General features: G+C 44.2%; 1 protein-coding gene across 1 annotated transcript in view; it reads left to right on the forward strand.

Moving 5' to 3' along the window:
* The window catches only part of LOC147729873 (ras GTPase-activating protein 4-like), a 625,955-nt gene that overhangs the window by 479,565 nt on the left and 118,766 nt on the right, over positions 1-27,624 (forward strand). The window contains exon 16 of the mRNA XM_086954787.1: positions 16,818-16,987. Coding sequence (XP_086810913.1) covers positions 16,818-16,987 — 170 coding nt within the window. The remainder of the gene's footprint in view (positions 1-16,817; positions 16,988-27,624) is intronic.

A 27,624-nucleotide genomic window follows, 5' to 3' on the forward strand; every position in this document is an offset into this window, starting at 1 on the left:
ACCAGTAACATAATACCTGCAACAAGTCAGGACTCTTGGCTTTGCCAATAGTTTTTGAGCTGCTGTTGAGTTGAGATTTATTTAAGGGCGAAAATGGAGACCCAAGAGGTTGTTAGTTGAGTAAGATAAATAAGCAAAAACGATGGCTTTGTTGAATATAATATTGAAAATGCTTGAGGTCTGAAATGACACTGAAAGAATGAAAGAAAACATGTCCATTTGAACTGACAGAGGCTTTCTGAGCAGTAGTGCTGCTACCCAATGAATATATATATATATATATTTCTTTCCACCCTGAAGGCAGAAATGGAGCCCCCATAGCTACCAGTCTCAGCACCTGCTTTGAAGCACTTGGCCCACTAAAAGCCCTGTCTGTTAACTCGGGGAGAACAAACTCGCATAAAAAGTAAATTTAAGCTGATTAACTCACAATTGGTCACAACAGCGCCATCTACTGTCGCATTCACTTAAATGAATAGATATGCAAAACCACTCGTAATAAATAAGGGTAGATTAAGAAAGGCAGCAATTTGCGTGCCTTCTTTTAAAATCCTCAACTGCCGTGACCCAAGCCTAAGACCTCACAGTGGCAGATGAGGGCGGGGGCCACATGTGAGGATGCGAGACACTAACTGTCTGCGCATGCCCCTTTGACCTCTTCTGGGCAAATGCGGCTACCTGGAATTACAACAGCAGTAATGGCGTTGAGTACCTGAGGGGCCGCAAGGGAAGGTCTGGGGGGGCTGCAATTGGCCCGCGGGCCGTACTATGAGTACCGCCGGTGTAAAGCAAACAAGATACACCCCTTTTCATCAACACCTGCAAAAATTCTACCTTACCTGCTCCATTTGGCGCATTCAGGATTGGCCTATGCTTCTATTGAAGTCCACCTGGCGGCCATATCTCGCTTCAGGCGTTTGTCATCTGGTACTTCCCTCTGGTCCAATAGACTGGTTAAGCAATTTCTAAAAGGCCTGTTCATGACATTGCCTCCGGTGAGAGCTTTACCTCCCACCTGGCAGCTAAACATTGTGCTTGCTCAACTGATGAAACATCCCTTTGAGCCAATACACAGAGCCAACATCAAATACCTGTCTTGGAAAACCGCTCTCTTACTAGCGCTCACATCGGCAAGGCGTGTAAGTGAGCTGCAAGCCTTCTCTATTCAGGATCCTTTCCTGCAGTTCAAACAGGACAGAGTTATTCTACGGACTAACCCTAAATTCATCCCAAAGGTTCCGTCTAATTTTCACCTGAATGAACCTATCGTCTTGCGAACTTTCTTCCCAAATCCACTTTCCACAGCAGAGATGTCTCTCCACTCTTTAGACCTCAAACGTTGTTTGAAATTCTACATCCACCGAACAGAACAGTTTCTTAAATGCAACCAGCTTTTTGTTGCCTTCAGCAGGCCCAGAAAGGGACTTCCATTGACTAAGCAGAGCATTTCTCGTTGGATCTCTGCAGCCATTACTTTCTGCCATCAACAGGCAGGTCATCCTCTGCATTCTAAAGTTTGAGCTCATTCAACCAGAGCTGTCTCCACTTCAATGGCGCTCTTTGCAGGAGTGCCCATTATCGACATATGCAGAGCGGCGACATGGAAGACACCACATACGTTCACCAGGCACTACTGCTTGGATTCTGAACTTATGAAAGATGCAGCAGTAGGACAAGCTGTGCTCCATCATCTATTTCACTAGAGGTGAGCCTTCTCTCTTTCATCCCACCTTCCTACTGTCTACTAGCACATTTCTCTTTTATATGGTATTTTGGTACTTGATATATTTCACAATTGGTATTCTAATATCAAGTGATTTTACATGTTGTACCATACGAAATGTGCTGGTGATTGCTTGCTACTCTGATTCAGGCATGTGAATCTATGAAAGATACCCATAATACTGGATAAGAAATGTGTTACTTACCTGTAACTGCAGTTATCCAGTATTGGTATCTTACATAGATTCACATGCAACCCACCTACCTCCCCTGGAAGGGCTCACCTTGGTTCTCTCAGTAGGTGCTACTTAGCACTGTGCTTACGAAAATCTGAGGGACTAGGGCTCCTTCCAGAAAGGTTCTAGAGGGTGGTGATATCTGATTGGCTCTTGGCCAAAGTTTGATCCTTTTTACAAAATGACATGCAAATGTTACTCATGAGAGGCCTCATATTACTATGTATATGTCTTTATGACATTACTCTTTTTATGTACCGGGGACCGCCCCCCCGACGACGGGGAATGATTCAGGCATGTGAATCTATGAAAGATACCAATACTGGATAACTGCAGTTACAGGTAAGTAACGCATTTCTTCTTTTTCTTCAGCAGTGGAGATAAAATAATTGGATTCTGGTTGCTCACACATGTCTACTACACAATGCCTTTTACACCAGTCTGAAAGTTCTATAATCTCTCTTTTTACCCAGTCTATACGAGGGTTGTGAGTTTGCAACCAAGGCATTCCCAATATAAATCCATATTGTGGGGCATCAATTAGATTGAAAGAGACGAGTTCAACATGAAGTTGGTTGGCAATGATACATTCTAGTTGCATGACTTGGGTTTGTTTTGTAATGGGTCCTGAAGTTAAGGCACGTCCATCGACTGTTTGGACGATTTCTTGCTTTTTTTTAATGTCACAAGGTAATGATAGGTGATTTACTAAGGTTGAGTCCACAAAGTTCCCTGTTGCTCCTGAATCTAGGAGATCTCTGATTTTGTATTTTTAATTTTGGAGCTATTGTCAACATCATGTTGATCGTTAAAGGGGCTACTTGTTCGCTTGCGGAAGTTCGTAAGGAAGGGATTTGCCAAACACTCATAAGGTCCCCTTCTTTTACTTTTGAGCAGTCTAGTTTTCCGTCGGGTTAGCAACAGAATTTATGGTCTTGTTTGATGGCTGAAAGGTTTTGTTTCTTGGTTTGGTTGGACAGTCTTTAACAAAATGGCATTTTTTAACACAATATAAACACAGATAATTCTTTCTACGTGCCTCTTTTTCATCTTTTGTGAGTGATGGATGAAGGGAACCTATTTCCATGCGTTCTCCGTGATTATCTTGAGGTGGTATGCTAAGGACAGGTCTACTTTTTTCAAAGTGAAACGTGGTTCGACGTCCTTTTCTCTCAGCAAGTCTATGATCTAGGCGCAAAGTCAGGTTGATGAACTCAGTACAACCTTTAGGTTGAGGATCTATTTGGGCTAAAATGTCTTCCAACTCATCTCGTAAGCCATGATAATATTGGCGGCTCTTTTTTCTTCTGGCCATTGTGTGTCTGATACTAATCGGTTGAAATTAGTTAAATACGTAACTAAATCACAATTCCCTTGGCTCAGCACTAGAAGTTCTCGGTCTCCAGAAGAGGTTGCTGCCCCGTCGATCAGATACTCTCTCGAACTCTCTGACAAAGGCTTTCCAATTATACAAAACAGGGTTGTATTCTCGAACCAGAGGAACAGCCCATTAAGCTGCATCACCAATTAGATGAGATAAGAAACGCAATTCGAGACTGAGGGTCTGGAAAAGCTGTGGATTTACAGGTAAAATGGAGTTCCACTTGGATTAAAAACACTTGGATTTTGGTAGGATCCCCAAAGAATCTTTCTGGGAAAGCTTAAGGTGCCAGGGTAGGAACGGTGACTGATATAGATGTCGGATTAGAGCTCATACCAGCTGCTCTTTGTCCCAGAGTCTGTGTAACACTTGGAAATCTCCCTATCGTAACATCAGACTGATTTCGCTCAGCCTTTTCTTTTTGTCTAACCGTAATTGTAATTGAGTCACACTCTCTGCTAGAGCTGCCATGTGAGCTTTGGAGTCTACTAACTCCTGCTGCACCTGACCTAACACCAGGGCTCAAGTCCTAGAAAAAGAAGTGGGGGGACGCTGTCACAGGAAGTGACGTCACGACAGGAAGTGACGTCACGAAAGGTTGCTTGCAACATCGGGCTCATTACCTCCCCTCGCTCACCCTTAGATGCCACATAATGGGGACAGGGACGAGGCGACCGTGCCCATGTGAAAGATGCAAGGTTCCCGTGCCCCGGTTCAGCTGGATATGCACGCTTTAATGCAGAAATAAATCACACAGAACTTGCTGTCACTTCTCGGGCTCTACCTTCGTGGCAAAGTATGACTGGCTCTCGCTGCCGTGGCTTTTAAATGAAATCCGGAAGACTGGCATGTAAAGCGCTGCCTAATTTTTTTTAGCTAATACCTCTGTGGCTTCGGCGTTCGCATCTGGCCGGCGCGCTCCCGCTGAGCCTGATTATAACAGGGCCGCCGCGTTTTCGCAGGCAAGAAGCAGGGCCACCGCCTCTGACAGACTACACAGGGGCCTGTTCCAAACACAATAGTACATACATCACAGCCAGCCGATGGGTCCGCGCAAGCGGGGCTTCTCCCAAGGCAGGGAAACAGGAATGTGTTAACAGTGCTAACCGCAGAGAGGCCAAAGAGTGAGCTCCAGCTGTTTGGCAGGGGGGATGGCGTCCCCCCGGTAAAATAAGTGGGGGGACGCCGTCCACCCGCGTGGTACCCCGACTCGAGCCCTGCCTAACACCTTTAGGATATCATCAGGGAGGCCATTCTAAATTAAACAATCCGGGAGGAATTAACTCCGTGGGCTCAGTTTTCTGTCAGGGCGTCGATTCCTCAGAGCTTGTTCGATGACAGAAGGGTCCACCTCCAGGCAGCTCCAACTCTGGAATGTCGTGTTGACACAGAGTATTAGAGTGGCCAGGTGGGGGGAAAGGAAGGTGGGAGGGAGCAGCGGGGAAGGAGATCTGAAAGAGATATTCAAAATATGTTAAACTCAATGACTACCCTTCTAGATTTGCTAGTTTAATTGACATGTATAATATTATTAATCTGTCAATCCCTACTGTTTATTCTACAGCTGGTAAATGTGGATTACTACAAAACAGATAGGCAAAATAATTAAACCTTGCCCAATAGTCACATGTCATAGTGTAGTTTAAATAACCTTTAAAACCATCTGTGAGTTATTTACGTACCATTTTTGTTCTTTCCCACAGTAATAAAAATGGTTTCTTATTTATGAACTGCTGGACCAGCCATGCAACTTTTTACAGGTCTTCAATGAGTATTGTTTCTCTTTGCTTTTTGTCTTATCTCGTTATTTTCATTGAGTCTTAATGTTCCCTTAATCCAGAAGTTAGTATTTTTATTTACATATCTCCTGATATGCTCCGATTGTTCACAAGGATCAGAAAAACAAAACAATCCTGTTTAAATCACAAGTTCAGTCTAAACGTCTTGTAGTGCTCGATAACATTCAAAGAGGCTTATAGGCTTACCCTGATTCTGAAGTTTTCCTCTTCGATTGTTCATTACCTCTGCCAAAAAGCCTTTGTTCCTTTGACTTCCTGGAATTACCTTTGCTGTCTTTTCCTAGATTTCGGGAACAAACCGGAATGCTGCCTGTGATGAACGCACGAAGAATACTGAGCACGTTGTCCTGGGTGTGGCTCTCTTTTATACTTGTGCCACACCCTAGGGAACGAGGACGCGCTGTGCGTAACTGCCGTGCTCTGGTTGAAAGAACCGTAGGAAAAGGCTGCACCAAAAAGTTGCTTGTCAGTTCTAGTCCTTGAAAAGACGTTCGGCAAGACTTTCTATTGTGGTGCCTTTTTAGTTAGAACTATTTATGAGTTCAATCCTTGTTGAGTAATGTGGAGCCTAGCAAGAAAGCTATAGCAGTCGCATTGTTGCCTAAAGTCTGCAAGAAAATCTGCTGATAATTTCGTGACGTTTCATGCTGGTTCTCTTTTCGCATATTTTCTCTTAAAGCTTTGTTTATATCTTGTTTACATAAGTTTGTAAGGAATCTTACTAAATAATGTGTGATTTTGTAGTATGAGTTTAGGTTTATTTTATAGACGGAAAAGCCTAAATGTTAACAATACTTTTCATTCATTAACCAATTGAACAATCTTGGAGCTCATCAGATTATATACTCTGCAATTGGGCTAGCATGCACAGGGAATAACAAAATATTTGCACAATGTGAATACGTCTGAAAGAAAAGTTTAGAACGTTATCCCTCACGACCGACCCTGTCTGACACTCATCGCCAGTACCGATTTCCTCTTGTGTGGTAAATTGTGCCATGTTCATGCTTCTCTTTTTCTTGCATTTTGGTACGTAGTCTCGCAAAAAACAAATCTAATAGTAGTAGACTGTAAATTGGAATCCAGCCCGGGTCTGGTGTCAGTGCTCAGATACCTGGGAAGATACCACAATTCTTGTGTTGCTTTGCATCATGCACAATTCACATCCATGCCTATCTGGCTAACAAACTAGCCACCACGGGTGGATCTCAACACACCCACAGCCAGAACACAATCAGCCTAGAGACCACGAAGTGCAAAAAAGAAACAAGCATTGACCATGCTAGCAGGTCTCGCATCTTTACCCCATTGGCTTTGCCAAAAGTTTTAGCAATATATCTCTGTATACACACTGCATATTTTAAGTAAGTAAGGTCTTCGAATGTAACATTTGTTAACTCTCTTTACTTTAGTGCAATTTTTTTATTGCGATTTAATTTTGACTTTAATAGGTATTGGCGAAGCCTATAGGTCTCACCATTAAGGGGCTAAGCAGTTGAATTTTCAATACTTGTACGGCACATGTAAGTCACATCTCGATGTCCGGATTAGTTCCGGTTGTGGGATAATGTCTATAATGGGGCACAATTGAGAGCTCTGGAGTGGAGGCTGAAGGCAGTGTGAGCCAGTGGGCCGAAACTGTGTTCAGATTGTGTGCTCATCCAATCGATGGCCTCTGTCCTGTGCATACACATTGATGGTCACATAAGTAACATTTGTAATTTCCATTTCTAATTATTGACAACAAAAGCATTATTGTTACTCATCTATATCAACCTTTTAACAAGGGCGCACAAAGCAGATAGGTCTGGCTTGTTCTAGGCATATGTTCATTGTTGTGTCATATGTCTGGAAGCAATAGCAGAAAGCTCATCAAAAGGCAACTAAATGGTGGCCAGGGAGCATGCTGTGCATAGAGCAGGATTGCAGTTTGTATGTTATAAAGCACATCCAGAATTACTCTCTTTAAAAGAAACCTTAAATTACACTCCCTCACTAAATATTGGGGAATGTAGCCCCCTGCTCTCCTCTCTGTATATTTGTTTCCTGCATCGCTTTGCTGCCTTTCTGAGTCCTCCTTGCAGACTGTAAAATAGCTATATATTTTGACATTTTTGTTTCTTGTAATTGTCATTCTGCATATATGACCTGTACTCCTCACACTATGCACTCTAAATGGTTCCTCTAACTTGTATCTAACCAAATATGGAACTTGTGTTGCTGCTTTACTGTGTATTTTCCCTGTTATGTAAAGCGCTCTGATACCCTTGGGTGGAGCTAGCACTATATAAAACCTTCAAAATAAATAAAATAAAATAAAGCACTGTGGTCCACAATAGGCTTTTTGCCTACAGACAACAAAAACTGTCCTAGACGAGAACAAAAAATCGTGATGCTAACAAGCTGTGAAGTCATCGGAATCAAATGTAAAGCTTGTGGAGTAGCAAGCGGGCGATGGCTTTGCTCCTCTGCGGCACTCACTCTGCAGCGTCTCTGGGAGGGTTGGGGCACAGCGGCAATACGCATCAGAGGGGAGAGTGGTGCACTTTAGTGAAAGAAAGACCTCCTCCACTGTGACACCACAGGCCATGACTGTAGCCTGGAGGCTCTTGCTGCCACCACACCTCTTTAGAAGTAGAGATGCAGTATTTGTTCCACAGCAACGTTGATCCAATCATCATGCAGGTCCTTTGTTCCATCGTGAACCAGCTCCATGTGTCCTCGGTTTCTCTGGGAGTCTAACAGAAAGCGAGACACGGATGACAGACATCAGTGTGGAGTGCAAGTGAATGGGTGAGTGGCAGAAGCAGTATAGAGGGTGGTGTCAAGGGTAGGTCTCATAGGTGACGACTCAAGCCTCTTCATGAGGCGAAGAAAGGGCCCACCACTTTTTGAAGCAACCTCTGACTCCAGATTAGTCACATGTAACCAAGAGATGTGACAAGAAGTGAAGCACAATGGAAGGAAACAAAGCGAGTCCAACGTTAAAGCAAAAGGCAAACAAGCGTAATTTCAACATACTTGAGTTGCAACTGGTGTGCTCTGGTCTCCTTTTTATAGCCTAAAACTAGAAGTAAATCTTTGGGAAGAAACAGGAATAAGTTTACATGGGCTGTTCAACAAACAAATGCATGTATGTAAAGAACTTTAACTAAAGGAAAAAAATCTGGCAAGCGCTACTAAATTATTAAGCCCTAATCAATCTTCCATGCCTCAAGAGACGATGCAGGTGACAAAAACCTCATGGCGTGTAACTCTATGGATTGCGGCATCCATGAACCAAAGACTTCCAGGACACACACCACACAGAGCTGCACGGGCTCAAACCAGAAAGGCGCCTCGCTGCAGTGCAATAGCTAAACAAAGAAATTGTGTCGGAAACACCCAACTCTTCCCCCAGGTAAGCAGAAGCTAATAGTTGGAGTGGTTCGAAAACACAGACAACAAGCATTGGCATAGCCAATAGGTCTCGCCTTTGGGACCTTATAAGTGTTTAGCCAAGCAACAGTTGATTTTGTTGCACCAAGGATATTGTGCTGCATAACTAAATATTTATAAGGTCCTAGAAGCGAGATCTATTGGCTATGCCAATGCTTGTTTACTTTTAATGTGTGCTGCGATAGCATGGAAGGTTCCCGTTAGTGTTTTAGGCTAACTAGCAATTAATTGGACAGCAGCTAGGCTTGTCAGGGCAGCCCATGCGCCCATCTCCCTCTCTGTCCACCTCACAGCATGCCCCATGCAAATGTATTCACTGTTTTGAGGTTCCAGGAGGACAGAGCGGTGCAGGTGGGCCCAGGCCAGCCGTCCTGAGACTGAGGCCAATGAGGTTTAGCACCTCTCTGAGCAAATAGATGAGCCCTCAAATACTTTAAACTTCCTCTGTATCGACAGGGATGAGAATGAGATGTTGCCTGCCTGAGCTAAGCAGAGGGAAGATAACCCACTGTAGCTATGGATTGAAATACAATGAAAAAATGGCAACTGTTTGTAAAAACAGAACAGCGCATAGCAGTTTCAAGTACTTTATAAAGAACAAAGTTATTTTAACCAATATTTAATGTCAAAGACCATGTTCGGTCACTTCTTCTTATCTGTAAACACGCTCTCTGGTTGTTGTCATATTTCAACATTTAGCAGCAAAGACTTCGCAATTGCAAATTTGTTCTCTATATTTCACAATGAGGACAATTACTGTAAATTATGCACATTACGGTATAGTAGTAGCACAATTTACATTTAATTTTAAAACTCATCCATGTTCTCGCAATATTGCATGGCTGAATACCTCCGGGCCGGGGTGCTGTTATCTCTAGAGTTAGTGCTTATGGAGTGCAGATGCCGTTTAGCAAATTAGCATGCGAAATACTGGGATTAAGATTGCAATCGTCATCAGAGCATATGTAGCATAAAAATGTATTTCCAAGAACATACTTATGCTTTGAATTTTCTGGCCTTCACATATTATCCAGCCATCCTGCATGAATCACGAGCGTAGAAAGGGCAGGCGCAGGAAGGTAGATGGAAGGGTCAGGATGTGATCATTGAGTTGCAAAGCCTGTCCGAAACCAGCATGCCCTGCACTGTTGATGCCAGCACGGATCAGCCGTGGGCAGGCTGCACGACAACAGTAAATGTGACAGGTTAAACACAGTGCAAAGCTGCAAGAGGGCAGAGTCAGAACTGTGGGAACAGTGTGAGATGAAAACGGGAATTTCTCAGATCAGTTTACTTCTGAGAAATGATTTAACACAACAGCTTCTCGTGTGCTGTCGCGTCTCGCAATACAGGGAGGTTCGCGCTGGGTTTTACACTGGTTTCCCTCGTGGGTGGGGGTTGGAGGGAGAGGACGTTAAAATAAAAAAACAATTAAAACGTACCTGACCGGGTCCGTGCAGCCTCTGCTCCTGGGTCGGGTCCGCACGCTGCCTTTGCTGCTCCTCAACAGGAAGAGGCATGCTCCCTCCCTCCTGTAACTAATCACAACCCTGCATCGGCAGTATTATGATTGGTGGTGAGTCCGGGCCGTCGTCCAGCTGGGCGCCTGTAGGGACGCCATTTTCTCTATATAGGCTACATGCAGCCTACATAGAGGAAATGTAGAGTGCGCATGACTGCTTTGGCCGGCCCCCAGGGCCGACGAAGCAGTAAAGGCACTCAAGGTGCTGAAAGCCACTCCTACCCGACACTCTGTAACGACCGGATTTTCAGACCAGATATCACCAGCTCACCAAGACACCACCAATCCAGCCGAAACGTAACCATCTCCCTCCCCTGAGCCTACTTACCACAGTACCTAGGTACCTTCCTGTGGATGGGGAATTAGCAATATACAAGCTCATATCATCAAAAACACCACTAAATCTATAGGATTACTAGGAATACTCACTGATTACTAAGGAATTCCATGTCACATCCTATGACCTCACCTTATAGTCTCACGGCAATCTGGCCCAGACTATGCTACTCTCTTCCTCATGGTCTAGAGCAGTTCTAATGCATCTACCATTACACACTGACCTCAATCAGTGCTCACGCAAGCCACAATCCTGTGGGTATACACACCGTATCCTCCCGGTGCTCTCTCAAGCCACAATCCTGTGGGTATACACACCGTATCCTCCTGGTGCTCACGCTGCCGCCACAATCAGGTGACGATATACACCGTATCCCCCTGGTGCTCTCAGTAACGCTGCTACACAACGGCGATCACTGTCCTATTGATACCTTCAACTCTCTCTCTTTCTGTTGGGAAGTTTCTCTATATGTCTAATATCTACTGGGAATACAATATCATATTTTATGTGATAGATAGACAGTTCAATCCTCTCACACAAGAATGGCCAAATTACAACATGCAAGGGTTGTTCTCCGATTTAGGCGCTCCCTGCTCCCTTGCTCAGTTATCACTTACCCGGACGGGGAACACATCCGTCCACATAACAGCATCTGACTATAAGAAAGGTTAGTCTCATGAAGAAATACCACTTGCACAGCTGTTCACTAAGAACTGGGGTCCCTTTATTACACAATAGCAAATTATAACATCACAATAACTAGCAATCTACACATAGCCTGAAAAGTAAAGGGAAATAGGTACATCTAAGGAATACACAGATCTGCGGGGTCTCTTTATTAGGATGAAAACAAGAAAGCTTTATTACTAACACATCCACATATAGCTGAATGATGAATTATAACAGGACTGCACACCGCTGAAAGAAAAGGGATTAATCAGTGCAACAATACAGTAGGGAATATAGCCTAGGAAATAAAGAAAAGGATTAATATATATATATATATATATATATATATATATATATATATATATATATATATATATATATATATATATATATATATATATATATATATATATATATATATATATATATATATATATATATATATAACCTACTGGCGATAGCCAGTAGGTTATATATATATATATATATATAACCTACTGGCGATAGCCAGTAGGTATATATAGTTAGGATTTTTTCCCTATGGGATTTCTGAAAATTCTATGTCTAATAACTTTGGCGTTTGTGGACGGAATTGGCTGAAATTTTCAGGAAAATGGCACATTTTGTTTCTGAGCAGCTCCTGGAAATTTGGGGGGGGTTCGTCAAGGGGGGGCCGAGAAAAAAGGGGGGTCCCAAAACGCGTTTGTCCCATGTTAATTTCCATAGGGCGGTTGGACTCACTTTTAGCCCGAACGGCTGAATGGATTTCCACGAAACTTGGCAAAATTGTAGGGACTGTTAGCCCGATGTGCCTTTGCTAGGTCTCAATATATGTGCTTCAGTTAATTTTGAGAAATTAACGTTTAAAACAAGATATATATCTGTAACAGCGCTCCGGGCTGCGCTCCGGTCCGCTTACTTTTCGCGTATCGGAACTTTGCGAAGCGAAGCTGATTGGCTCTCCGGTGTCTGTCAACATTCTAAACAGTCCGGCGCGGCCGCCATCTTGTTTCTCGGTAGGATCGAGAGACAAGAGGAGGCCAAAACAAAGGGGGAAATGAAGGAAAGGGGGCAAGGTAGACCCCTTCTGATCCCCTAGGATTGATGAGGGGATATTATAGAGTCACGCTGGGCCCAAAAAAAAAAAAAAAAAATCAGATTTTTTCGCCGTAGAGACGCGTCTTGGTACGCGAACCGGGCAGCTAACCGGGAAGCTAACTGGCAGTGTAACGGGAGTCTGACGAGTAGCTGATTGGCTGTCAACATTGTAAACAGTCCGGAGCGGCCGCCATCTTGTCTCTCGGTAGGATCGAGAGACAAGAGGAGGCCAAAACAAAGGGGGAAATGAAGGAAAGGGGCAAGGTAGACCCCTTCTGACCCCCTAGGATTGATGAGGGGATATTATAGAGCCACGCTGGGCCCAAAAAAAAAAAAAAATAATTCCGTTTTTTTCGCCGGAGAGACGCGTCTTGGTACGCGAACCGGGCAGCTAACCGGCAGTGTAACGGGAGTCTGAGGAGAAGCTGATTGGCTGTTATCATTGTAAACAGTCTGGAGTGGCCGCCATCTTGTCTCTCTGTGGGATCGAGAGACAAGAGGTGGAAAAAAAAAAAGGTGGAAATGAATGAAAGGGGTAAGGCAAACCCCTCCTGAACCCCTAGGATTGATGAGGGGGCTATTAAAGTTCCCTGGGGGGTGAAAAAAAAAATTGCGATTTTTCGCGGTAAAGGTGCTTCCTGGTACGTTAACCGGGCAGCTAACCGGCAGCGTAACGGGAGTCCGACATATTGTGTTTTTTGAACGTTTATGATATGTGCACGTGTGGATTTTGTCTAATTAAGGTTAAAAAAATATATATATATCTTTAAGCGTGTTCTGGCGCGCTTACGTTTTGGGTTTGGTTTGCGCTGCAGAGACAATACGTCACGGTTATGCGATGCATCATGAGGCGTCTCACGGGCTACGTGATACGTCACTTAATAAAGAATATATTTTACAGCTATAGATATTAGCTTTTAAAAAACCAATGAAATTCACAGAAAAAACCATAGGTTATAGACCATATATAGTTAGGAATTTGCATTTACAAAACCTTGAAAATTCACTGAAAAAACCATAGGTTATAGACCATATATAGTTAGGGATTAGCATTTAAAAAACCTTATTTTACTCGCACAAAACCATTGAAATTCCATATATAGTTAGATGCACTAACTATATATCGCGGACCCGCAATCCACTGCTAATGATGTCACATATTACATCATTCATGACATGGTCAGTGACATCACTGATGACATCACTGATGACATCTCAAATGACATCACTGATGACATCACTGATGACATCTCAAATGACATCACTGATGACATCACCGACATCTCATTTGACATTACTGATTACATCACTGATGATATCATTTATGTGATAATACATCTTCAGACTCTAATATAACCTTAGATACACTCAGTGTAAACAGGCACTCACAGACTGTCACACATCCATGGAGTTACCCACACACCTAGTCAGTCATGCAAAGAATCAATCCCACCTCCATTTCCTCAACTATACAGTTATACACACCTTACTTATTCAAACATATACTAACACATATTTACTCTCTTATACAATCCTTGATACAAGTTCACAATGATTCATACAGCCACTCTCACATTCACTGGCTCTTATGTTCAGTTATTTATATATGTCAACTCTCACATGGAGTGTGTTTTACATATGTACTTACTTTAACATGTAGAACTGAGATATCCATTCACTCACCAATATACTCATGCACACAGTCAACTGTCCATACAGTTGTTTCTACATGCACTTTTGAACCCATACACCTAGGGAATCAACTGCTCACACATCTATGCACAGAGTTATACACCTCCCAGCCACCCACACACATACTCAGTCTCCCATACAAATACTTGGGCAACCATTCAATAACCCATATAGTTAATGATATAGCTACTGATTTAAACATGCAGCAGTTTACAGAAGAACATAAATAATGATTGCCAAATTAAGACACTTTAATCACTAACCCATGCACTCAGTGAGACACATTTAATCATTCTCTCATACAGTCAGTCATGCACCTACTAAATCCTTCATCCAGACACTTATACATCCACTCATTCTTCAATATGTAAGACATATTTTAACTTTACAGAAACATACAGTCACTGGGTGTTGTCATCAGTGATGTCATCAGTGATGTCATTTGAGATGTCATCAGTGATGTCATCAGTGATGTCACTGACCATGTCATGAATGATGTAATATGTGACATCATTAGCAGTGGATTGCGGGTCCGCGATATATAGTTAGTGCATCTAACTATATATGGAATTTCAATGGTTTTGTGCGAGTAAAATAAGGTTTTTTAAATGCTAATCCCTAACTATATATGGTCTATAACCTATGGTTTTTTCAGTGAATTTTCAAGGTTTTGTAAATGCAAATTCCTAACTATATATGGTCTATAACCTATGGTTTTTTCTGTGAATATATATATATATATATATAGGCACTAATATAACAGGACAGATATCACCTGATTATTATGAAGTCTTGTTCTAGCTGTCATCTGGATTCCTCTCTCGTCTGTGTCTTGGCTCATCTCAGATTCTCCCCTGCACTCTTGGACACACATCTGCGCCGATCACTCTGCACTAGATTCCTCTCTCCCACGAACTGTCTTCACCTTCCAACTTCAGTCTAATAATATAGTTTCTACCGCTCTGATCACCATCTGCTCCACTAGCTTCTTCACTCTGTCTGATTGTTCCAGCTCCAATGTCCAACTCACTCCAGCTGCTCCCACAGACTAATCCACGATATAACTTCAGTCTCTTCCAAAAGGTATCACTCCAAACTCCAGCTGTTAAATGCATGCTCCAACTGATCTCTCATGATGTAACTTCATTCTGTCTCCAAAACATCTTACTCCAACTGCAAAGCAACTTATTCTGACTGCATCTTCTCCAGACTGCATCTCATCCTGACCAACTCCCTCTGATCACAACTCCTTATGACAAGTAACTGCTTCTGACTGCTTTCTTCAGCTCCAAAAACCATCTGAACACTCTGCCTCTCTGCACTTCGCTAATATGGAATACTCTCCCCTAGTGGAAAGTTCCAGCCAGTAGCCTCCTCCCACCAAATCCATGTACCAGGCTCCCTGCTCCAGACGCTCTCACAGTGATCAGCTGCTTGTTTCGTCTAGAGACTTGAGCCCCAGGGACATTTCTTGATAAGATTCAGCTCCGGCCGGTTCTCTCTAGTTTGCAAAGAGCGAACAACACCTCATTACTAAAACATCACACTTGACCTACAAACATCTCAGTCTGCAGAGGCAGAAAGCAAAATGGAGTCTCTCTGGTTCTGGGCCTTGTAGGCCCGAAAAGGATGAAATAGACACATAGCTCTATCAAAGTGCATACACAAACCCTACCAATAGGTAATATAAAGTCAGAACCACAGGATCCACCCTCTACTATAGGTCTTCAGGCCTGAGAATGATGAAAGGACACATAATTATGTCAAAGCCAATAGGCAATAGATGGATTAGAGTCAGAAATAAGGGATCTATCATCATATAAAGCAGCTATCCTCTAGTTTATGCTTCTAGGTATGAAAAGAGGCCTCAAAAGGACCAAAACAAGCTAAGAATAGGGATCTAGGATGGTAGCAAGCTAAAGTCACCATCACTCAGAAATAGAGCCAAAAAAACGGTCAATACACACGCCTGCCCCCAACCAGGCATACCCTCCCGCCCGCCCCCAACCAGGCAAACCCCGCAGTCTGTTTTCTCGCAGCGCGAGAAGCAGAAAATGAAATGGTATTTTTAATACTATTTTTTTTTTGCTTCTGGCACTGAGAGAAAGCAGTGGGTTGGCACTCCGACGCCCTAATGGAGCGGCCACCACTCAAGTATTTCAACAAGACACTAAGTTTTAGAAGAATGAACAATACATGGTATCACTTCTAAAGGTCCCAGTTTTTTCCCCTAAAGTTCTTCCTAGTGATCACCAAGATAATAAATTAATAAATATGACATGTACTATGCTGTTCTGCAGAGCTGTTCCAGTGGAAAGGGAAGCAGCATAATTGTTCCTTAATTTGCTTTTCTTTGCTGCACAATTTAGCCAACCCAACCATATAATCCAAGAGGTCCTGGTTACGTTCTACATAAATTGCCAGAAGGGTCATAATTTTCGCGCTTTTGTGCCAAACAAATACATTTGCAGACTATAATCTTTTGCAAGGAAAACATAAATTTGGGCCCCATTTCGAGTCCCATCGGAATCCCAGTTTGGGCGCAAAAAGCAAACTGTGCCCAAAACAAGATTCCCAGTTTTGCAATAACTACTGCACAGCTGCAATTTTCCACAGACACACTTTATCAGGAAAATCTTGGTAGTATTAACTGGATTTAAAAAGGCTAGAAGAGGCAAAACCCGTAGGGACTTGTTTATATATTGGCAATAAGCATACTGCGTTGCAATGGAGTATGCTTACCGCCAATATAATAGCAATGGCGAGGAACTTAAGACCATGAAGGAGCCAAGCCTTCCAGCCTTAGCCAGTACAAATGCAAGGTAGAGGTGATAACGTGGCCAGTAGATGCCCCTACGTTGCATCCCGGGTACTTGCTCCAGCCAGCTTCTAATATCTAACACACTTCAATCCTTTTTTTCAGAATTGGACCTCCAGCGGGCACTTAAACTACAGACCATCGCCGTGAAAGAGGGCTACTTGTTAATTCATAAAACAAAGGGAAAAGCCTCGCTGATGGCCTCTGCATTCAAGAAAGTTTACTTTTCTCTAACATGCGATTCCGTGAGTTTTGCCAAGACACCATGCTCCAAGGTAAATGAAGCAGGCTTTTTTATCATTTGTGTATTCAAATTTACATAATTGACTTCAAAGTTCACAGGTTTAGTTGCTCTTGTTTCTTCTTGGCCTCAGTGGTTCCTCCTCCATCGTAGCTCTCCCCAAAATACAGCTTGTTAGGTTACATCTCATGCTTCTTACCTTCATGACGTTGGTCCTTCATATGTTCTCGTGTTCTTTTCTCCATTCTTAACTCCATCGTGCCACTTGCTTTATTAGTAAAAATTCAGTGCAGGAGAGAAGTGAACCGCAAGTCTTCCTTTTTGCCAACAGGTCATGTACCGCAGCCACTATAACAGTGAAAGCTTTTCCACATTTCTCCCCACTGCAGCACAGCATTAAGTGTAGCCTTTGTTCACCTGTACTCCACAGACGCAGTTTAATCATTACAGAAAACTGGAATATTTATATTCCTCTAATGCATAAATCCAAAAGAGTGAAAAGCAAAAGAATAAGGAGGCTGAATGGGTCTCCAAGCACGATGCATCTTCGCTTTAATGGTGGGGTTCTGACATGTTCATCTTCGTGTTTGTCTCTAGGCGTGGATGCAGCTGAGAAGTCGGTGACCTTTATATATATAAATATACAGATTTTAAGGAAATCCCTCTTTTTGCATGATCACCACGCCCTCACAAGTTTTGGACTGATGCTGCTGGTTTGTCTACTCTGTAGTGTACTGAGACCTGCCAAGCAGGCCTCAGTGCCAATGCTCTGACCCTTAAAAAGCTATATGTCTTATTGGCTCACACACTAGTGGAACACATTAACGTACTTACAAGTCCCTAGTAAATGGTACTAGGGCTATCCGGGGCTGTAAGTTAAAGTGTCACTCATGGACTGCATCACTTATTGTGCCACCACAAGTGTGATAAAGCAAAGCATGACTCCCAACCCACCATTGCCAGCTGGCAGGGCAGTTTACAATGCTAAATCGAATTTGCTCTTTAAACCAATGCCAAAGCCCAAACCTTCATTTTAATACTTATAAGACATGTCTTAGGAAGGCTTACTGAGCCCTGAAGGCAGGGTGCATGATATTAAAAAGACAGACAGGTATTTTAGTTATTTTACAGGCCCTGAAAAATAAAAACTCAGCGTTGTCGTTTTTACTGTGGAAAGGCTAGCAGCACCATTGGTGAGTGTTGAGTTACATGCTGACAGCTCAGCAGAGCTAACTTCTGGATGGGGCTAGAAAATACGGTACTGTTAGGTATCAAATGAATCCTTGCATTAAACCCGATTTGCTGTTCAAAGTCAAATTTAATGTAACTTTTGCACAAATGTCAACTTTAGAGAGTTTCTAGCAGCCATTTACAATTGCACACAAGTTGTTGTCCTCGAGAAAGTCTTCTGATCTCCTGGAGAGAGGTGAAAATTATTCTAGGAAGGCACACAAAGGATTTGCTGACCGTGGAGATGTGATCGCCTTCTGGCAGAATGCCCAGTTTGGGTGGGATCCCAAAAGGCAAACTTCAAAGGGCTCTTTGAAGGGCAAATGGTAGTCACACCTGAAAGGGACATAGTAGTCACACCTGAAAGGGGCTGTTTTGTGTTATCAGACCTGCTGACATCTCGGAAAAAGAGGGAGAAGCTGTTGCCAAACTGTAGACATTGCTCTGGGTTCAGCTACCAAGCGCCACACCAGAAGGGTTCAGCCAAGTTTGGAGTGGAAATAATGGTGCATCGTGGTCTAGTCAGAGGCCACACTTCGCAGGATGTCATCACTAGGTGGGAGGGGACCTGGTAGCACATTGACACCAGGGCAACAAACTGGCATTAAAGTGGTACTCCTGGCACCCAGACCTCAGTTCAGGTCTGAACTGGAGAGAGGCTTAAAAATGACCCAGTAGGTCCCTGGGCCTAGCAAAGAGAGGCTATAGCAAAGGCTGGGCTGCATCTGCTGCATCTGCTGCATCTAAGGTAAGCAAAGAAGGATCTGTGCCTGTGGTGTCCTGCTCAAGGAAAAGTCATTCCCAAGCTCTAGACATTTGAAAGACTCCATGTTACAGCCACTGATAAATAAAAGCGGGGAAATCTGCTCCTATGAGATCCCAGCGCCAAGAAGCCTGACCACAGCTGGACTCAAAGGTGCAGCCTGGTGACAGAGTCCCAACCCTTAATAGTTGTGCCCAAGTCTGCTGGACCCAGAAGAGTTATCTAAGTGCAGTTTGGTTGCCCAGCACAGAAGTTACTTAAAGTTAAATAGCTCTGCTGGTTTAGCTGTACCCTAAGACCAGTGACAACTGGTTTTGTGCTGGACTTTAACCAGACTTCATAGTAGAACGATCCCTGTGGCCAAAGTTGTCCCACCCATGTTAGTAGACCAAAAGGGTGGCCACAGGAAGAACCCCAACACGGGCCCAACATCCCTGAGCATCTTCAGGATGTATCCCTTGCATCAGGACCACTCCATTGACTTCTATGGCGATTCCGCATAGAGCCTGGAACTGGAATGGAGACTGCTTTAACTGCATGGTAACTGTGTCCCTGGGCCTTTTTGGTCCCTGTGACTGGTGAAGTTTGTCCCCACAAGAATTACCTTATAGCTGTTTTCTAGTTACCTGATGTGGATAACCTTAACCCCTTCAGCGCTGCGCGAATTCCGCTGCGGTGCTGAAGATTCTAAAGAACCAATAGAACCATGACGGAACGGTTCCGTCATAAGCACAGGCCAACCGACGCTCATGACGGAACCGTTCTGTCGTGAGCATGGAAGGGGTTAAGCCATGAGTCACAGTAGATTTAATTGATTTATTGCATTGAGTGGAAAGCTGTGATTTATTGTTTTGTGAAAAATTCATATCTTCAGAACCCATCAGGGGATTTTAGTTGTTGAGGTGTCTACGTAAAGGTAAGATACAACCTATTTTTATAAATTGGTGTTGGATTTTTATTGTGTTGTGTTTTCTTCTTAATCAACTGTTTTGGTCCTCCTTGATGCTTTTCACTTGGTCCCTTGACTAAGCCTGACTGCTTTGATCTGCAGTTACCCAGCGAAGGTTTTACAAATGAACCAGACTGGACCAGACACAGATCTGTGCCTTTATTATTACTTGTGACATTGCACAACCACACCATATAATAAACCACTTTCCTCACAGTAACATTTATAACCCTCAGGCACCAGTGGGGAACATGAACATTTGTAAGCTAAAGAAATACATTTAAAAGTTACAAAGACTTTTATTACTTCATCTTCACCTTGACATATTGTATTCCAAAAGAAAATGTGCTACTAATTTATGCCCATGTCATTTAATTGGTTTTTATGTTATTAGTTGGTACATGCTCATGCAGTTGGAAACAACTCATTACCCCTCATCTTGTCCTTCTCGTGCCAGTCCATATTCAGTGAGATGTTTTCTCCTCCAGACAGAGGGTCTTCAAGTTTTGAATACAATCCCAGCTTTTCTCTGTCTTTTCCTATTGAGGTGGAGGAGCCCCCGTCCCTAAATCCCACCTCCTGTAAATTTCTGTCTCCTTTGCACATGAATCTTTGCTTACCGCTTTGCTTGTTTGATTTGTGTTTTCATCGGTCGCTGACCTGCTCCCCTCTCATGCGCTGGGCTGTGGCGGGGACTTTTTTCGGTATCTGCGATTGGGCTATTGAAGGAGCCCATGTGGTGTCCTCGCACTGCGCCTCTGTTTCTAAATGTGGTGGGCGCGGGGAGGGAACAGTGTAATGCAGGATTGTCTCGCAGGAGTGTGATTTCTGCTCCTTGTGTCCCTGTATGAATAATGCTGCTGTAGCGCATATGATGGTGGTGTTGTGCTGCTGGTGTCCTGTGTAACTGCTATAAAGGCACGAAAGGCTACTGAGAAACAACAAGGACAGAATAGGATTTACATGGAACATCAATGAAACGCAAATCCAATATTTGGATGTAGAAATCAGTAAAATAGGCAATAACCTTGTTACAAACCTGTTTCGAAAAGCCACAGACAGGAACAACCTATTGCAATTTGGAAGCCACCATCCGCAAGCTTTAAAAAGACACTTGCCATACTCACAGTTTTTGAGGGTCAAAAGAGTTGTCTCAGAGGTCCCACAATGTGCACAACAAATGGATAACATGACACAAAGATTTCGGGATAGAGGATATCCAGAAGAGATAATACAAGAGGCCAAAACCAGAGCTACGTCTAAATCCAGACAGGATCTCCTGAAGAGCAACCAAAAGATACAAGAAAAACGCATCACCTGCGTCAGTAAATACTCAACACTTAGCACGCAATTTAAACAAATCATAAGACGCCACTGGCCAATCTTATCCATGGATTCGGATTTTCAAGGAGCCTTTGCTCAAGAACCAGTATTTGCTCACACACGAGCAAAGAATTTGGCAGATTTCTTGAAACCCACTAAAGAACCACAAACAAAACCCACGTATCGGGGCACAGTACCCTGCCTTAAATGCAACACTTGTCATAATATCATGAAGGGAACAACCATAACACACCCAAGGAAGGGATTCCCGATCCATCTTAAAGTAAACGCAACATGCGATTCAATGAACTTGATCTACATGCTCAAATGTCCGTTTGGAGATGTATATGTGGGGCACACCGAAAGAAAATGGAAAATTCGTGTTAATGAACATAAAAGCAACATACGCACGAAATCTTTGAAATCTTCAGTAGCAGAACATTTCACAGTTAAGCAACATCACATAAGCCAACTGAGAGTTTGCGTGTTGGAAATGTTGGAGAAAAAAGAAGGGATCATCAACAAAAACAATTTGTTAAAACAGGAGAACCATTGGATATACTATCTGAACAGCCTTAAGCCTAAAGGGCTAAATGAACGTACAGAGTTTTTGTGTTACTTATAACTAATGTTGGCTGTTTTATCATCTGCGACGATAATATGCAATAGCATATGTTTATATGTTTATTTTTCAGCTGGTTATTTACATTTATTAATAATGCGCAGCGCGCAGTTGCATAGTTAAGCATTTACCCCCGCTGGGGATCAAACCGACAACGTCAGTCCATTGTCGACATAAAGTTGCTTAAATGGATAGTGTGCCTTTAAAAAAAAACGCGTTGAAAGGGCATATCAGCGCATGCGCGGCACAGCGCGTCCATACAAACACGGAAGTAGAAGCCTGTATGGTCTACACACGTTGTACACTACCGAGAGTGACTCGTCAGAAACTAGCCGAGGTAAGAGTAGTTTAAATCAATAGGCAACGTTAGAGACACTGAGAATACAGGTTTTAACAGCAGAGCAACCAGGGGGCGGCAGGTATCGTATTTTCGTGTGTTTAGAGACACGATATAACAAGCATTAGCAATGCAATCGGGCTCGGATTTGTTTGAGCTAATGGCATTGTAAATGGCAATGTCTTTTCGCCATGTGTTATGGAGTGTGTGCATGTGGTGTGTAGTGGAATTATGTGGGTTGGATTGTAATTTTACCAATGGTGGCATGCTGTGCTTTAGATGAATATGTTTAAAAGTAAAGTGTACCATACTGCGATTGCTACAATAGTTAATTGTGGATGCTTTAACAATTGATGCGTGCACTGATGGCTGGTGGTGTGTGACTCACTGTCACTCTGCACTCACTGTCACTCTACACTCACTGTCACTCTGCACTCACTGTCACTCTGCACTCACTGTCAATCTGCACTCATTGTCACTCTGCACTCACTGTCACTCTGTACTCACTGTCACTCTGCACTCACTGTCACTCTGCACTCACTGTCACTCTGCACTCACTGTCACTCTGCACTCACTGTCACGCTGCACTCACTGTCACTCTGCACTCACTGTCACCTTCTTGGGTCTGCAAGCAGCCGCTGCCTGGCACTGAAGCCTAGTTCCCTTCACAGCAGCACGGCAGACACGCACACGCGGCACTGCCGATCTGTGCTGATCTAATATGCAGGGCTGCTCTGTGTCTTCATCCTTCTTGGGTCTGCAAGCAGCTGCTGCCTGGCACTTAAGCCTTGTTCCCTTCACAGCAGCAGCACGCACGCGACACACTCCAGATCTGATGCATGTGATTCTCTAAATTGTGTTGATGGAATCTGCAGGGCTGCTCTGTGTCTTCATCCTTCTTGGGTCTGCAGGCAGCCACTGCCTGGCACTGAAGCCTAGTTCCCTTCACAGCAGCAGCACGCACGCAACACACTCCAGATCTGATGCATGTGATTCTCTAAATTGTGTTGATGGATGCATTGGTGTTGGTGGTACTGCTGCCCGTAATACTGATAGTGGTAGTACTGGTGGTGGTGGTGGTAGTACTGGTGGTGGTAGTGGTACTGGTTGTGGTAGTACTGGTGGTGGTGGTAGTACTGTTGGTGGTGGTAGTGGTAGTACTGGTGGCTGTAGTAGTGGTAGTACTGGTGGTGGTAGTACTGGTAGTACTGATGGTGGTATTACTGGTAGTACTGGTGATGGTGGTGGTACTGGTAGTGGTAGTACTGGTGGTGGTGGTACTGGTAGTGGTAGCACTGGTGGTGGTGGTACTGGTAGTACTGGTGGTGGTGGTACTGGTAGTGGTAGTAGTGGTAGTACTGGAGGTGGTGGTACTGGTAGTTTTAGTACTGTTGGTGGTAGTACTGCTGGTGGTAGTAGTGATGGTACTGGTGGTGGTGGTACTGGTAGCGGGAGAACTGGTGGTGGTGGTACTGGTAGCAGTAGCATTGGTGGTGGTACTGCTGCCCGTAATACTGGTAGTGGTAGTACTGGTGGTGGTGGTACTGGTGGTGGTAGTACTGGTGGTGGTAGTGGTACTGTTTATGGTAGTACTGGTATTGGTAGTACTGGTGGTGGTGGTAGTACTGTTGGTGGTGGTAGTGGTAGTACTGGTGGCTGTAGTAGTGGTAGTACTGGTGGCTCTAGTAGTGGTAGTACTGATGGTGGTAGTACTGGTAACTGGTGATGGTGGTGGTACTGGTAGTACTGGTGATTGTGGTGGTACTGGTAGTGGTAGTACTGGTGGTGGTGGTACTGGTACTGGTAGTACTGGTGGTGGTGGTGGTACTGGTAGTGGTAGTAGTGGTAGTACTGGAGGTGGTGGTACTGGTAGTGGTAGTAGTGGTAGTACTGGAGGTGGTGGTACTGGTAGTGGTAGTACTGGTGGTGGTAGTACTGGTGGTGGTAGTACTGGTGGTGGTGCTACTGGTAGCGGGAGTACTGGTGGTGGTGGTACTGGTAGCAGTAGCATTGGTGGTGGTGGTACTGCTGCCCGTAATACTGGTAGTGGTGGTACTGGTGGTGGTGGTACTGGTGGTGGTTGTACTGGTGGTGGTAGTGGTACTGATTATGGTAGTACTGGTATTGGTAGTACTGGTGGTGGTGGTAGTACTGTTGGTGGTGGTAGTGGTAGTACTGGTGGCTGTAGTAGTGGTAGTACTGGTGGCTGTAGTAGTGGTAGTACTGGTGGTGATAGTACTGGTAGTACTGATGATGGTAGTACTGGTGATGGTGGTGGTACTGGTAGTGGTAGTACTGGTGGTGGTGGTACTGGTAGTGGTAGTACTGGTGGTGGTGGTACTGGTAGTACTGGTGGTGGTGGTAGTGGTAGTACTGTTGGTGGTAGTACTGGGGGTGGTAGTACTGTTGGTGGTAGTACTGCTGGTGGTAGTAACTGGTGGTGGTGGTACTGGTAGTGGTAGTAGTGGTAGTACTGAAGGTGGTGGTACTGGTAGTGGTAGTACTGTTGGTGGTAGTACTGGGGGTGGTAGTACTGTTGGTGGTAGTACTGCTGGTGGTAGTAGTGGTGGTACTGGTGGTGGTGGTACTGGTAGCGGGAGAACTGGTGGTTTTGGTACTGGTAGCAGTAGCATTGGTGGTGGTACTGCTGCCCGTAATACTGGTAGTGGTAGTACTGCTGGTGGTGGTACTGGTGGTGGTAGTACTGGTGGTGGTGGTAGTACTGTTGGTGGTGGTAGTGGTAGTACTGGTGGCTGTATTAGTGGTAGTGCTGGTGGCTGTAGTAGTGGTAGTACTGGTGGTGGTAGTACTGGTAGTACTGATGGTGGTAGTACTGGTGGCTGTAGTAGTGGTAGTACTGGTGGTGGTAGTACTGGTAGTACTGATGGTGATTTTACTGGTAGTACTGGTGATGGTGGTGGTACTGGTGGTGGTAGTACTGGTGGTGGTGGTACTGGTAGTGGTAGTACTGGTGGTGGTGGTACTGGTAGTACTGGTGGTGGTGGTACTGGTAGTGGTAGTAGTGGTAGTACTGGAGGTGGTGGTTCTGGTAGTGGTAGTACTGTTGGTGGTAGTACTGCTGGTGGTAGTAGTGGTGGTACTGGTGGTGGTGGTACTGGTAGCAGTAGCATTGGTGGTGGTACTGCTGCCCGTAATACTGGTAGTGGTAGTACTGGTGGTGGTAGTACTGGTGGTGGTGGTACTGGTGGTGGTAGTACTGGTGGTGGTAGTGGTACTGATTATGGTAGTACTGGTATTGGTAGTACTGTTGGTGGTGGTAGTACTGTTGGTGGTGGTAGTGGTAGTACTGGTGGCTGTAGTAGTGGTAGTACTGGTGGCTGTAGTAGTGGTAGTACTGGTGGTGGTAGTACTGGTAGTGGTAGTACTGGTGGTGGTGGTACTGGTAGTACTGGTGGTGGTGGTACTGGTAGTGGTAGTAGTGGTAGTACTGGAGGTGGTGGTACTGGTAGTGGTAGTAGTGGTAGTACTGGAGGTGGTGGTACTGGTAGTACTGGTGGTGGTAGTACTGGTGGTGGTAGTACTGGTGGTGGTAGTACTGGTGGTGGTGCTACTGGTAGCGGGAGTACTGGTGGTGGTGGTACTGGTAGCAGTAGCATTGGTTGTGGTGGTACTGCTGCCCGTAATACTGGTAGTGGTAGTACTGGTGGTGGTGGCACTGGTGGTGGTAGTACTGGTGGTGGTAGTGGTACTGGTTGTGGTAGTACTGTACTGGTGGTGGTGGTAGTACTGTTGGTGGTGGTAGTGGTAGTACTGGTGGCTGTAGTAGTGGTAGTACTGGTGGTGGTTGTACTGGTAGTACTGATGGTGGTATTACTGGTACTACTGGTGATGGTGGTGGTACTGGTAGTGGTAGTACTGGTGGTGGTGGTACTGGTAGTGGTAGTACTGGTGGTGGTGGTACTGGTAGTACTGATGGTGGTGGTACTCGTAGTGGTAGTACTGGTAGTGGTAGTACTGTTGGTGGTAGTACTGCTGGTGGTAGTACTGGTAGTGGTGGTACTGGTGGTGGTGGTACTGGTAGCGGGAGTACTGGTGGTGGTGGTACTGGTAGCAGTAGCATTGGTGGTGGTGGTACTGCTGCCCGTAATACTGGTAGTGGTAGTACTGGTGGTGGTGGTACTGGTGGTGGTAGTACTGGTGGTGGTAGTGGTAATGATTATGGTAGTACTGGTATTGGTAGTACTGGTGGTGGTGGTAGTACTGTTGGTGGTGGTAGTGGTAGTACTGGTGGCTGTAGTAGTGGTAGTACTGGTGGCTGTAGTAGTGGTAGTACTGGTGGCTGCAGTAGTGGTAGTACTGGTAGTACTGATGGTGGTAGTACTGGTAGTACTGGTGATGGTGGTGGTAGTGGTAGTACTGGTGTTGGTGGTACTGGTAGTGGTAGTACTGGTGGTGGTAGTACTGTTGGTGGTGGTAGTGGTAGTACTGGTGGCTGTAGTAGTGGTAGTACTGGTGGCTGTAGTAGTGGTAGTACTGGTGGTGATAGTACTGGTAGTACTGATGATGGGAGTACTGGTAGTACTGTTGGTGGTGGTACTGGTAGTGGTAGTAATGGTGGTGGTGGTACTGGTAGTGGTAGTACTGGTGGTGGTGGTACTGGTAGTACTGGTGGTGGTGGTACTGGTAGTACTGGTGGTGGTGGTACTGGTAGTGGTAGTAGTGATGGAGCGGTAATTTCTTCTGGTAATTTCTCAATGCAAAACCCTCATGCTACCTCTAATTTACCGCTCAAAAGGTGTTGGGCCCTTCACACCATGTATTACCTTCAGGAGACTTTAAATAAAGATGAACAGTCAAAAATGCAATTATTATTTTAAGCCAATAAAGAGAGTTGTTGAGTATTTAAAGGGTTTTATTTTCTAGTCAAAAGTAAATTTTTCTCTGACCCTTTATTCATTAGTAAAATATCAATCAGGTTACAGAATTTGGAAAACAGAAAAAATAGCATTAATACAGAACATTTTACAGTCTGCATATAAGCATTACATATAGGATAGAAAATGTGGCGCAAAATGTCATTCAAAATTCTTAAGGAGTTTCTAAGAAAAAATAGTCTTGCAAGGCTAATCAAAAATCAAATAGTTTGCAAAAATCTCCCATTAAGAGAAATAAATGCATAAGTAAAAAAAAAAAAATCTTTTCAGACCTAATTAATTAGTCAAAGCATAACTTAAAGTTTAGCATCTAATTCTATTTAATCAGCTGCACTCTCTGTCTGTCTGTGTCTAAAGAGCAAGCAGGGAGTGAGATAGCCCCTCCTTCACCAGACCTCCAAGGAATGCGCCTGCAGTGCCAAGATATGACGTGGAAGCAAGAAACCTCCCCCTGAATCTCCTCGGACGCCACTCCTCCCTTCAGCAATCTCCCGGGACGTTCTCGTACCTAACACATAGGCTGTCTGGCCTAATCTGTTCCTTCTCTTCAAG

Source organism: Lissotriton vulgaris, chromosome 2_1 (assembly GCF_964263255.1).
Source record: "Lissotriton vulgaris chromosome 2_1, aLisVul1.2, whole genome shotgun sequence".
Classification (NCBI taxonomy): domain Eukaryota; kingdom Metazoa; phylum Chordata; class Amphibia; order Caudata; family Salamandridae; genus Lissotriton; species Lissotriton vulgaris.